This window comes from Anomaloglossus baeobatrachus, chromosome 8 (genome assembly GCF_048569485.1).
Source record: "Anomaloglossus baeobatrachus isolate aAnoBae1 chromosome 8, aAnoBae1.hap1, whole genome shotgun sequence".
Taxonomy (NCBI): domain Eukaryota; kingdom Metazoa; phylum Chordata; class Amphibia; order Anura; family Aromobatidae; genus Anomaloglossus; species Anomaloglossus baeobatrachus.
In genome coordinates this window covers 38,207,457-38,220,807 of record NC_134360.1, presented here as the reverse complement: position 1 = coordinate 38,220,807, position 13,351 = coordinate 38,207,457, and the positions used below count along the sequence as shown (strand labels likewise).

The window sequence follows — 13,351 nt, the reverse complement described above, 5'->3', positions numbered from 1 at the left end:
GGAGTCCAAGTGCCCTGTGCTCGGTGGTGGAGACATACCGCTCCCCAACCGGATAGGCTGGCATCCGTGGTGAGGATCACCCAGGACGGGGCCAGGAAGGAGCGTCCCTGAGACAGAGAGAGGGGCTGAAGCCACCACTGAAGAGAGCTCCTGGTCTGTGGCGACAGAGCCACTAACCTGTGCAAGGAGGAAGGCCGCTTGTCCCAATAGCGGAGAATGTCCAGCTGCAGTGGACGCAGATGGAACTGGGCAAAGGGAACAGCCTCCATTGACGCCACCATCTGACCCAGCACCTGCATCAGGTGCCTGATGGAATAACGGCGGGGCCTCAGCAGAGAGCGCACCGCCAGTTGGAGGGACTGCTGTTTGACTAAGGGCAACTTCACAAGTGCCGGCAGAGTCTCGAACTGTATCCCTAGGTACGTGAGACTCTGGGTCGGAGTCAGAGTGGATTTGGGCAGATTGACCAGCCACCCGAATTGGGCTAGAGTGGCGAGAGTGAGCGAGACACTCCGCTGACAGTCTGCGCTGGATGAAGCCTTGACTAGAAGGTCGTCCAGGTAAGGAATCACTGCCAACCCCTGGAGATGCATTACTGCAACCACTGCTGCCATGACCTTGGTGAATACCCGAGGGGCCGTGGCTAACCCGAAGGGAAGAGCCACGAATTGGAAATGTTCCTCTCCGATTGCAAAACGTAGCCAACGCTGGTGTGAAACTGCAATTGGCACATGGAGATAGGCATCTCTGATGTCGACGGATGCCAGGAAATCCCCTTGGGTCATTGAGGCAATGACTGACCGCAGAGACTCCATGCGAAAATGCCGCACCTGAACATGCTTGTTGAGAAGCTTGAGATCCAGGATGGGCCGGAAGGAACCGTCCTTTTTGGGGACTAGGAAGAGATTTGAGTAGAAACCTCTGAACCGTTCCCAGGCGGGAACCGGTACAATTACTCCGTTTGTTTGCAAGGATGCCACGGCCTGAGAGAAGGCGGCGGCCTTGGAGCAGGGGGGAGTTGACAGAAAAAATTTGTTTGGCGGGCTGGAAGAGAATTCTATCCTGTAGCCGTGGGAGATGATATCCCGCACCCACTGATCGGAGACGTGTTGAAACCACGCGTCGCCAAAGTGGGAGAGCCTGCCACCGACTAAGGACGCGCGGACAGATAGTCAAGAGGAGGCTGCCTTAGTGGCAGCAGCTCCTGCAGTCTTCTGTGGACGCGCCTTTGTGCGCCAGTTGGATTTTTGGTCCTTGGCTGAGTTAGTGGACGAGGCCGAGGGCTTAGAGGACGACCAGTTGGAGGAACGAAAGGAACGAAACCTCGACTGATTCCTACCCTGGACAGGTTTCCTGGTTTTGGTTTGTGGCATGGAAGTACTCTTCCCGCCAGTAACTTCCTTAATAATTTCATCCAGCTGTTCACCGAACAGCCTGGACCCAGCAAAAGGGAGTCCAGCAAGGTACTTCTTTGAAGAAGCATCTGCCTTCCACTCTCGAAGCCACAAGATCCTGCGGATAGCGAGGGAATTAGCCGAAGCCACCGCAATGCGGTGAGAAGCCTCCAGCATGGCAGACATGGCATAGGATGAAAAAGCTGAAGCTTGGGAAGTTAAGGTAACCATTTCGGGCATAGATTCCCTGCCGAGGGAATGCATCTCCTCTAGAGAAGCAGAGATGGCTTTGAGAGCCCACACTGCTGCAAAAGTTGGGGAGAACGAGGCCCTTGCCGCCTCATATACAGATTTAGCCAGAAGGTCAACCTGGCGGTCAGTGGAATCCTTAAGAGAGGTGCCATCAGCCACTGATACAACGGTCCGGGCTGCGAGCCTAGACACCGGAGGGTCTACCTTTGGTGAATTAGCCCACTCCTTGACCACCTCAGGTGGAAAGGGAAAACGGTCATCAGAACCACGCTTTGGGAAGCGTTTGTCAGGACAGGCCCTAGGCTTGGTCACAGCGGCCTGAAAACTGGAGTGGTTAAAGAACACACTCTTTGTCCTCTTAGGCGAGGTAAACTGGTGCTTTTCTGCCAGAGAAAGTTGCTCCTCTGATACTGGCGGATTGAGGTCCAGTACAGAATTAATGGACGCAATCAAATCACTAACATCTGCGTCACTTTCGGACAGATCAATGGGGCACATGGAGTTAGCCTCCGAGCCCCCTGTAAAGGCATCCTCCTCGTCCCGCGAGTCAGCTTCTGAAACAGAGCCTCGGGACGAGGAAGGAGAGGGCGCCCTGCGTCTCCTCTTAGGAGGACGGGGTCTGGGACCAGATGATGAATCCTCTGTGAGCTCCGCTGAGAGAGCCCTAGCAGCAGAGGCACCCTGTGAAGGGGGCTGATGCATGTTCAGCAAAGTCCTGGACAGCTGTCCCATGGAGTCGGCAAAGAAGGGAATTTTGTTACTTACCGTAAATTCCTTTTGTTCTAGCTCCAATTGGGAGACCCAGACGATTGGGTGTATAGCTACTGCCTCCGGAGGCCACACAAAGTATTACACTAAAAAGTGTAAGGCCCCTCCCCTTCTGCATATACACCCCCCGTGGATCACGGGCTGCTTCAGTTTTAGTGCAAAAGCAAGAAGGAGGAAAGCCAATAACTGGTTAAACAATTCAATCCGAAGGAACATCGGAGAACCGAAACCATTCAACATGAACAACATGTGTACCCGAACAACCAAAAAATCCCGAAGGAACAGGGGCGGGTGCTGGGTCTCCCAATTGGAGCTAGAAGAAAAGGAATTTACGGTAAGTAACAAAATTCCCTTCTTCTTCGGCGCTCCATTGGGAGACCCAGACGATTGGGACGTCCAAAAGCAGTCCCTGGGTGGGTAAATTAATACCTCAAGTTTGGACTGTAAAAACAGCCCTTCCCTACATGGAGGCAACCGCCGCCTGCAGGACTCTTCTACTTAGGCTGGCATCCGCCTAAGCATGCACCTGATAACGATTGGTGAAGGTGTGCAGACTCGCCCAGGTAGCCGTCTGGCACACCTGCTGAGCCGTAGCCTGGTGCCGTAATGTCCAGGACGCACCCACGGCTCTGGTAGAATGGGCCTTCAGCCCTGATGGAACCGGAAGCCCAGCAGAACGGTAGGCTTCAAGAATTGGTTCCTTGATACATCGAGCCAGGGTGGATTTGGAAGCCTGCGACCCTTTGCGCTGACCAGCGACAAGTACCAAGGGTGCATCCGAGCGACGCAGGGGCGTCGTGCGGGAAATGTAGATTCTGAGCGCTCTCATCAGATCCAACAAATACAAATCCAATTCATATCGATGAACTGGATGAGGACAAAAAGGAAGGTAAGGAGATATCCTGACTGAGATGAAAAGGGGGATACCACCTTAGGGAGAAACCCCGGAATCAGGCGCAGCACTACCTTGTCTTGGTGAAACACCAAGAAGGGAGCTTTGGATGACCGCGCTGCGAGCTCGGACACTCTCTGAAGAGACGTGACCGCTACCAAAAAGGCCACTTTCTGTGAAAGTCGAGAAAGTGAAACATCCCTCAGAGGCTCAAAGGGCGGCTCCTGGAGAGCAATTAGTACCCTGTGCAGATCCCATGGGTCTAACGGCCTCTTGTACGGAGGGACCATGTGACAAACCCCCTGCAGGAACGTGCGTACCTGAGGAAGTCGCCCTATGCGCTTCTGAAAGAATACAGACAGCGCTGGGAGTCGTCCGTTAAGGGAGCCGAGCGACAAACCTTTTCCCAAACCAGATTGCAGGAAGGAAGGAAAAGTAGGCAATGCAAATGTCCAGGGAGACACTCCCTGAGCAGAGCACTAAGATAAGAATATCTTCCACGTCTTGTGGTGGATCTCGGCAGACGTCGGCTTCCTAGCCCGTCTCATGGTGACAATGACGTCTTGAGATAATCCTGAAGACGCTAGGATCCAGGACTCAATGGCCACCAGTCAGGTTCAGGGCTGTAGAATTCAGATGGAAAAAACGGCCCTTGGGACAGTAAGTCTGGCCGGTCTGGTAGTGCCCACGGTTGGCCGACCGTGAGATGCCACAGATGCAGGTACCACGACCTCCTCGGCCAGTCTGGGGCGACGAGGATGGCGCGGCGGCAATCGGAGCTGATCTTGCGTAGCCCTCTGGGCAACAGTGTCAGAGGGGGAAACACATAGGGTAGCTGGAACTGCGACCAATCCTGAACTAAGGCGCCTGCCGCCAGAGCTCTTTGATCGTGAGACCGCGCCATGAAAATCGGGCCCTTGTTGTTGTGCCGAGACGCCATTAGGGCGACGTCCGGCCTCCCCCAGCGGCTACAGATTTCTTGAGACCCGTCCGGGTGCAGAGACCATTCCCCTGCGTCCATGCCCTGGCGACTGAGGAAGTCTGCTTCCCAGTTTTCTACGCCCGGGATGTGAACTGCGGATATGGTGTATGCTCTGTCTTCCACCCACATCAGAATCCGCCGGACTTCCTGGGAGGCTTGCCGACTGCGTGTTCCGCCTTGGTGGTTGATGTATGCCACCGCTGCGAAGTCGTCCGACTGAATTCGGATCTGTTTGCCTTCCAGCCTCTGCTGGAAGGCTTGCAGGGCAAGATACCCTGCCCAGATTTCCAGAACATTGATCTGAAGGGTGGACTCCTCTGGAGAGAGTCCTTGCCCGTCTGAGAAAGGGGTACGTTCCTGTCTAGGGACGTTGACTTCCCATCCCATTGGCGAAGAATGTCCTATAGAAGTGGACGCAGATGAAACTGCGCGAAAAGGACTGCCTCTGCATGAGGCGTCTTAAGGGGTGTGACTGGCCTTGAAGGAGAGACTGCACCCCCGTCTGTAGTGAACGCTGTATGTCCAGCGGGAGCTGCACTATCGCTGAGAGAGTGTGAAGCTCCATGCCAAGATATGTCAGCGATTGGGTCGGTGTCAGATTTAACTTTGAAAAGTTTCTGATCCACCCGAAACTCTGGAGAGTCTCCAGCGCCACGTTCAGGCTGTGTTGGCATGCCTCTTGAGAGGGTGCCTTGACAAGTAGATCGTCCAAGTAAGGGATCACAGAGTGACCCTGAGAGTGCAGGACTACTCCCACTGCTGCCATGAACTTGGTGAAAAGCCGTGGGGCTGTCGCCAGACCGAAGGGCAGGGCTACGAACTGAAGATGCTCGTCTTCAATAACGAATCGTAGCCAACACCGGTGCTCTGGAGCAATCGGCACGTGGAGATAAGCATCCTGATGTCTATTGACGCTAGGAAATCTCCTTGAGATATGGAGGCAATGACGGAGCGGAGGGATTCCATCCGGAACCGCCTGGTTTTCACGTGCTTGTTGAGCAGGTTTAGGTCCAAAACGGAACGGAAGAGCCGTCGTTTTTTGGTACCACAACCAGATTGGAGTAAAAACCGTATCTTGTTCCTGAGGAGGAACAGGGATTACCACTCCTTCTGCCTGCAGAAGAGCATCGGCTCGGTCGGGAGGTGAGGAAGTTCTGAAAATCTAGTCGGAGGACGAGAACAGAACTCTATCCTGTACACGTGAGACAAAATGTCTCTCACCCACCGGTCTTTGACCTGTGGCAGCTAAATGTCGCCAAAGCGGGAGAGTCTGCCACCGACCGCGGATGCAGAGAGAGAGAGTTGAACGTCATGAGGAAACCGCCTTGGTAGCGGTTCCTCCGGCTGCCTTCCTTGGGCGTGATTGAGCCTGCCAGGAATCTGCGCCTCTCTGAGCCTTTTGGACGAGGACAATTGGGACCTGCCCGAGCCTGGGGAGGACCGAAACCTCGACTGTCCCTTCCTCTTGTTGTTTGATCTGGGCTGGTGTAAGGAAGAGTCCTTACCCTTGGACTGTTTAATGATTTCATCCAATCGCTCACCAAACAGTCTGTCACCAGATAACGGCAAACTGGTTAAGCACTTTTTTGGAAGCAGAATCTGCTTTCCATTCCCTCAACCACAAGGCTCTGCGTAAAACCACGGAGTTGGCGGACGCCACTGACGTACGGCTCGTAGAGTGCAGGACAGCATTAATAGCGTAAGTCGCAATGCAGACATTGCGAGGTTAAGGACGCCATCTGCGGCACAGATGTACATGTGACAGTGTCCACGTGCGCAAGACCAGCTGAAAAAGCTTGGAATGCCCATACGGCTGCGAATGCCGGAGCAACCGACACGCCGATAGCTTCATAGACAGAATTCAACCAGAGGACCATCTGTCTGTCAATGGCATCTTTAAGTGAAGTCCCATCTTCCACTGCAACTATGGATCGAGCCGCAAGCCTGGAGATAGGGGAATCCACCTTTGGACACTGGGTCCAGCGCTTGACCACGTCAGGGAGAAAAAAGGATAACGTGTATCCTTAATACGATTGGAGAACGCTTATCTGGATAAGTGTGGTGTTTCCGGATTGCTTCTCTGAAGTCAGAGTGGCCAGAAAAGTACTCAATATACGTTTGAGATCCTGAAAAGGGATTTCTCCTGCTGTGAGGCTGACTCCTCCACCGGAGGAGCTGAGGGAGAAATATCCAACATTCCCTTGATGGACGCTAGAAGATCATTCACTATGGCGTCACCATCCGGAGTATCCGGATTGAGAGCGGTCTCAGGAGCAGAGTCCTGATCAGCTACGTCTGCCTCATCATACAGAGAGTCCCGCTGGGACCCTAACCAGTGATGAAGCCGAGTGCCGCTCCCAGCGAGCTCGCTTAGGCTGTCTGGGACTGTCGTCCGTGTCAGAGCCTGCGCCCTGGGATGCATGGGACCCCCCCGGAGCACTGATTTGTTCCAAATGAGGGCGTATCAACATTGCCCATGGTCCGTCTGGACTGCAAAGTCTCTAAGATGTTAGTCACAGTCACAGACCTATCAGCCGAAACTGCAACTCCGTCCCTGTCCCTGGACAGGGTTCACAGGTGGTTCCTTTAGCCACCTCTAGCAGAGACCCCGGCTGACCAAATGCTACGGGGGAGCATTGCACACAATGGGGACAGTGGAGCCTGCCGTGTGGAACAGTATCACGTGCAGTACAAGCAGCATAGAAAGCCTGTGCCTCGGCACCCTTTCTTTTTTGCTGCTGTTGTCTAGCCATCTAGAAGCATATAGCCAAGAATAGCGACCGTACAGTGCAATGTATAGCATACAAGCAGAAAGTACAAATGAACACTTCAGCACATGCAGTACAAGCAGCATAGAAAGCCTGTGCCTTAGCACCCTTGCTTTTTTGCTGCTGTTGTCCAGCCATCTAGGAGTATATAGCCAAGAATAGCGACCGTACAGTGCAGTGTATAGCATACCAGCATAAAGTACAAATGAACACTTCAGCACATGCAATACAAGCAGCCTAGAAAGCCTGTGCCTTAGCACCCTTGCTTTTTGCTGCTGTAGTCTAGCCATCTAGGCATAACGTACAAATGGCATTAGTGGGGTCAGCACTTCAGGTGCTGCTTACCGCCCGCCCAAAGGCGGGTGTGTGGTCGCCCGATCCTGTAACTGGTTGCCCAGAGCTTGTCTCCCTTCTCCAGCCCAGACTGCGTGCAGGAATGGCTGCCGGCGTCTTGTGAAGAGGGGCGGGCCGTGGGCGTGCCCCAGACAAGAGCGGGAAACTGGCGTCCCACTCTGTCCAGTGAAGGGGGCTGGAGAATGCAAAGCAGACTCCAGCTCTCGGCGCTGACTTTCTGTACAGCGTCCCGCCCCTCCCCTGACTGGCAGGGCTGGGGGCGGGAACGAAGCGAAAACTAGGCCGCAAAGCCGGGGACTCGAGTAATAAGCGCGGCCGTCCTATGTGCACGGCCAGCGCGGAAGTCCCCGGCGCACCACAAGTCCCAGCCGCGCCACAGTGTAAAACACCCCGCAGCGGCCGGCGCGGCAGTTTCTAACACATAAATTCACTCAGCTAAGCTGCAGTGAATAATAGCACAAGCGCTCCGCGCTGTTGTCCCCGGCGCACTAGCACTCCCAGCAATGCTGGTGTGTGTGTGCGCGATGTGTACGGGGACACAGAGTACCTTAATGTAGCAGGGCCCTGTCCCTGACGATACCCAGCTCCATATCCAGCAGGATCTCCGGGTCTGTGGATGGAGCCCGGTCTCAGTGCCTGGAGACCGGTAAGATCCCACTTCACCCAGAGCCCCGAGGGGGGATGGGGAAGGAAAACAGCATGTGGGCTCCAGCCTCCGTACCCGCAATGGGTACCTCAACCTTAACAAACACCCGACAAAAGTGGGGTGAGAAGGGAGCATGCTGGGGGCCCTAGTATGGGCCCTCTTTTCTTCCATCCGACATAGTCAGCAGCTGCTGCTGACTAAAACAGTGGAGCTATGCGTGGATGTCTGACCTCCTTCGCACAAAGCATGAAAACTGAAGCAGCCCGTGATCCACGGGGGGTGTATATGCAGAAGGGGAGGGGCCTTACACTTTTTAGTGTAATACTTTGTGTGGCCTCCGGAGGCAGTAGCTATACACCCAATCGTCTGGGTCTCCCAATGGAGCGCCGAAGAAAGACTGGGAGATAGACCTAGATAAGGATTCTACCCAAGCCGGGGGTTCAGCCACAGGAGCCGGAGCAGCCGGAGAGACCACTGGGGGTGTGATTCCAGGCTGAGGCATCGTCAGGTTAGAGCAGGCATCACAATGTGGATAGGTGCTCGGTTCAGGCAGTAGGAGCTTACATGCAGTGCATACTGAATACAGCATTGGAGCCTTGCTCCTAGTGAGACATGCTGCTGGAGTGGGGGCTTGCCAGAATGACCCCCAGAGAGTATATACAGAGGTCCACAACCAGAGGTTGTGGCTTACCAGACCGCTGGAGCGGTGTTGTGTGCCCTCCAGATCCCGAAGCCCGGACCCCCAAGCACCTCAGCAGGGATGCTGCAGACCAGTGCTAATCGCAGAGAAAACGCTGAGAAAATGGCGCCGGAGCGAAGAGAGGGGGCGGGACCTACTCTGAGAGCGGGATCTGGAGGGCGAAAGAGACTTACAGGGGAGGAGACATGTACCCAGTGAGGAGTGTCCCTCCCCTGTGCAGAACGGCCGCTGGGCGGAACCGCGCTGGCTGTCCCTCTGCATGAATGACATGCGAGGGCAGTGAAACCGAAAGTAGGCCTCCGGCAAAGCAGGCACCATCGGCGCGGTTCTCAGGCGACAGCCAGAGAACCCGCCAGAAATGTCATAAAAATCACTCAGCACACTCTCCCACAACAATAAAGTACAAGGGACCCCCATATATAAACGTCTCAGGTACTTAGCTTGCTGAGACGCAGGGTTTCAAGTCCCTGGGGATGAGTGCTCCGGTCCAGCAGGATCCTGAAGGGCTGCGTATGGAGACCGGTCTCCTGCCAAGCATGGAGAACCGTGCTGGCTCCCACTTCAAGCCAGAGCCCAGGAGGGATGGTGAAGGAGCACGGCATGTAAGGCTCCAGCCTTGGAATCAACCTTAACAGCACCGCCGACACAGTGGGGTGAGAAGGGACATGCCGGGGGTCCAGACTTGGACCCGCTTTTCTTCAAACTCTTTCCAAAAATCAAAAATCAGATGAGAATGCATGTGTGGATGTATGCCTTCTGAACACAAAGCGATAAACTGGCTAGATCTGGTTCTCCAGGGGGTGTATAAGCTCAGAGGGAGGAGCTACACTTTTGAGTGTAGTACTTTGTGTGTCCTCCGGAGGCAGAAGCTAAACACCCAATGTCTGGGTCTCCCATAGGAACGATAAAGAAACAAAAACGCAAAAACGCAAAGTGCTCGGGGGCTGAAGGGGTTAAACATGTTATTGCCCCCACTGCTCCCTTCCGTATTCACCTTTTAATGAGCTCCACTGCCCACTCGTACAGCTGGTTAAAGTGATCGGAGGCGTGAGTCACTGTGTATGGCTGGTATCCTGGAAAGGGAAATAAAGTTAAACAAAAACTAAAGATTATAAAATAAAATAAAAAAAAAACAAAACTTTGGATACTTTACATTTCACTTGAAACGCTAAAAGAAAAAAAATGTTTTATTTATTTTGTTTTTAACATTTAATATGTTTAATGGCAGGTGAATGGAGCGGGAGAGTCTGTGGCAGTGGTTAGTAATGGTGGTAGCGGTATGCTTTTGCTCTTTATTTTACATTACTCTAGTTTTCGTAACTTTTCCCCGCAGGAGATCACAAAACAAAACACTAGCGGTTTTATTTTTGCAGTATTAAAACTATACGTGGGGCAACTACTGGAGCCACTAGGGGTAAAGCAGCCCCTTGTGATATCAGTTACTGGCATATCTGATCCAGATTTAGCGGCTCTGCCATGCCGAAAGGAGCTGCCGGCATTGCAACAGTCTCTTCACTACAAGGTGCTCGCTGAGTGAGGACAGAAGTGCTTCTAAAATTTCGCACCTCACCTGTTTGTGCTAGATTATAGCAGGTTTAAACATGAGGCTTCCATTTACAATACGCAGGGATTAAATCCCAGGACCATGCACTGTAATTCCCCGAATCCATATTGCTGCTTAGCTAGGTGGATTAATGGGGTTGTCACTTTTCAGAAAACTTTTGCAAGCCAAATCAATGTGTTTTGTTTTTTTCTCTTTTACAACAAAAACAACCGCACTTTACTTACCCTCCCCAAGTCCTGAGCTGGGTCTCTGATGCTGCCAAGTTTATAATTTTGGCTGCATTGGCAGAGTCACTAAGCTCAGTGATCGTCTGCAGCGCTATCAACGTGATATCAGAGCTATATCCTATAAGAAATCATTTAAAAGCACTACTCTACTCCAGCAGGTCTTTTTTCCAGCACTGGTGTGGTGCTTTAAATCTACCATACTTATCATTTGATAAGACGCACTCTGACTACAAGACACACCCCGAATTTAGGGGAGTATTAAAATAAAAAAAAAAAAAAAAAAAAAGAAGATATGGGGTCCTTCCTATAATCAGCTAGTGTTGCATCAGGGGGGGATTGGCAGCCGTGGTGCAGCTGGGTTACAGGAGGCAGAGGCGGTGCTGGGGTGGGGTGATGTTGCAGGCAATGCTGCGGGTGTCCCAAATGCTCGCTGCAGGCACTGAAGCAGGGGGAGCATCCAGAAACTGTCAGCGGTGAGAGCAGATGGAGCTCTAGGCTCAATAACAAGCAGACATCTCATCTGCGCATGCGCCACTTCCATGCACCATTTTCTTTAAGTCTGCTGCAAGGAGATCAATGGGCCGGAGGCGGCGCGTTCACAGATGAGATCTGGAGTCAAGATCTCCATCTGCACACGCGCAGACTCAGGGTGCCATTATTTGAAACCCACACCGCTGACATTTTCAGAAAAGGGGTCCTTACCTCACAGCCCGCCTCACAGCCCACAGCACAGCGCCCGCAGCATCTCCCCCAATAAGCTACATTTGCGTTATAAGACGCATCCCTCATTTTTCTCCCAAGTTTTTGGCAGGAAAAGTGTGTCTTATAATCTGAAAAATACGGTAAGTCCACAACCCTTGGCCTTATACTCCCTCTCCAACCTTTTCACCCCTTTTTGGTGTCACTCTGATACTGCGGCGCCATCTTGTGACCACAACTTCTGACTGGCCAGAAGTCACGTCACAAGCTTCCAATGCAAGTCTATGAAAGCTAGAATGACACCAGAACGAGGATCCCATAGACTTGTATTGATTTGTGACATCTGGCACGCTACATCAATCACCGAAGCTGCCGTCAGGTCACAATCGCTGGAGGCCGAAAGAAGCAAGGAGCACCACTGTAAACCAATGAACACAGCGGCAGAGGACCATGAGACCGGGGGAAGGGGACTTACATTTAAAGACCCACACCAGCGCTGAGAAAATAAATAATAAAAAAAAAAAAAAAAAAAAAAAAAAAAAACACCGGTTCAGTGACTGAGACAAAGCGCTGTAACAGAGGAGACTATGTAAAGAGTGTATTTTGTTTTTTTACATGACAGGCAAAAGTCCTCTGAAATGAGACAATCCCTTTAACTAATTGGTACGCAGCACCATGTAGCAGATATAACATTCTTCACCCATAAGCAGTGTTTATAGACATACATACCCAGCCATTCTACCATGTCTTTGATGCCTGTAAAATACTTCTCCTCCTCTTTTTCCGGGTTGGTGTCATCGTAACGCAGAAAGCAAAAGCCACCATTTGCCTGTGTATGTATAGATCAAAGGTATAATTAGTGACATGGACTGGATCCATACTTCATGGCCAAATACAAAAACTAAAAAAATATAGAATTTTCATTACCCTTAATGCCTTCTTTATAGAAGAGTGCTACCATATACAGGCCCCAGGCAAATGTGCGGGCGCCACCGACTCACCTTTGCATAGCCAAAGTTGAAATTTATGGCCTTGGCATGACCGATGTGCAAAATACCGTTTGGTTCAGGAGGAAACCTTGTTCTCACCTGTAAGAAATTAAATGAGGTCACATTAGAGCTCTATACAATTTACAAGAAACCCAAAGAACGTTGACCCCCAAAAAGAAGGGAATTTTGTTTACTTACCGTAAATTCCTTTTCTTCTAGCTCCTATTGGGAGACCCAGACAATTGGGTGTATAGCTTCTGCCTCCGGAGGCCACACAAAGTATTACACTTTAAAAAAAGTGTAACCCCTCCCCTCTGCCTATACACCCTTCCGTGCATCACGGGCTCCTCAGTTTTGGTGCAAAAGCAGGAAGGAGGAAACTTATAAATTGGTTAAAGGTAAATTCAATCCGAAGGATGTTCGGAGAACTGAACCATGAACCAAAAGAACAATTCAACATGAACAACATGTGTACACAAAAGAACAACAGCCCGAAGGGAACAGGGGCGGGTGCTGGGTCTCCCAATAGGAGCTAGAAGAAAAGGAATTTACGGTAAGTAAACAAAATTCCCTTCTTTGTTGCTCCATTGGGAGACCCAGACAATTGGGACGTCCAAAAGCAGTCCCTGGGTGGGTAAAAGAATACCTCGATAACAAGAGCCGACACGACTCCCTCCTACAGGTGGGCCACCGCCGCCTGAAGGACCTGCCTACCTAGACTGGCATCTGCCGAAGCATAGGCATGCACTTGATAGTGCTTTGTGAAAGTGTGCAGACTAGACCAGGTAGCTGCCTGACACACCTGCTGAGCCGTCGCACGGTGCCGCAATGCCCAGGACGCCCCTACGGCTCTGGTAGAATGGGCTTTCAGCCCGGAAGGAATCGGAAGCCCCGAAGAACGGTAAGCTTCAAGAATCGGTTCCTTGATCCACCGAGCCAAGGTTGACCTGGAAGCTTGCGAACCCTTACGCTGACCGGCGACAAGGACAAAAAGCGCATCTGAACGGCGCAGGGGCGCTGTGCGAGACACGTAGAAACGGAGTGCTCTCACTAAATCTAATGAGTGCAAATCCTTTTCAAAGCGGTGAATTGGATTAGGGCAAAATGAAGGTAAGG

General features: G+C 52.0%; 1 protein-coding gene across 1 annotated transcript in view; it reads right to left on the bottom strand.

Moving 5' to 3' along the window:
• QARS1 (glutaminyl-tRNA synthetase 1) overlaps positions 1 to 13,351 on the bottom strand; it is a 191,513-nt gene that overhangs the window by 121,191 nt on the left and 56,971 nt on the right. The window contains exons 10-12 of the mRNA XM_075321479.1: positions 12,248 to 12,334; positions 11,976 to 12,075; positions 9,751 to 9,829 (exon numbers count right to left, since the gene is read on the bottom strand). Of these exons, the coding sequence (XP_075177594.1) occupies positions 9,751 to 9,829; positions 11,976 to 12,075; positions 12,248 to 12,334 (266 nt within the window). The remainder of the gene's footprint in view (positions 1 to 9,750; positions 9,830 to 11,975; positions 12,076 to 12,247; positions 12,335 to 13,351) is intronic.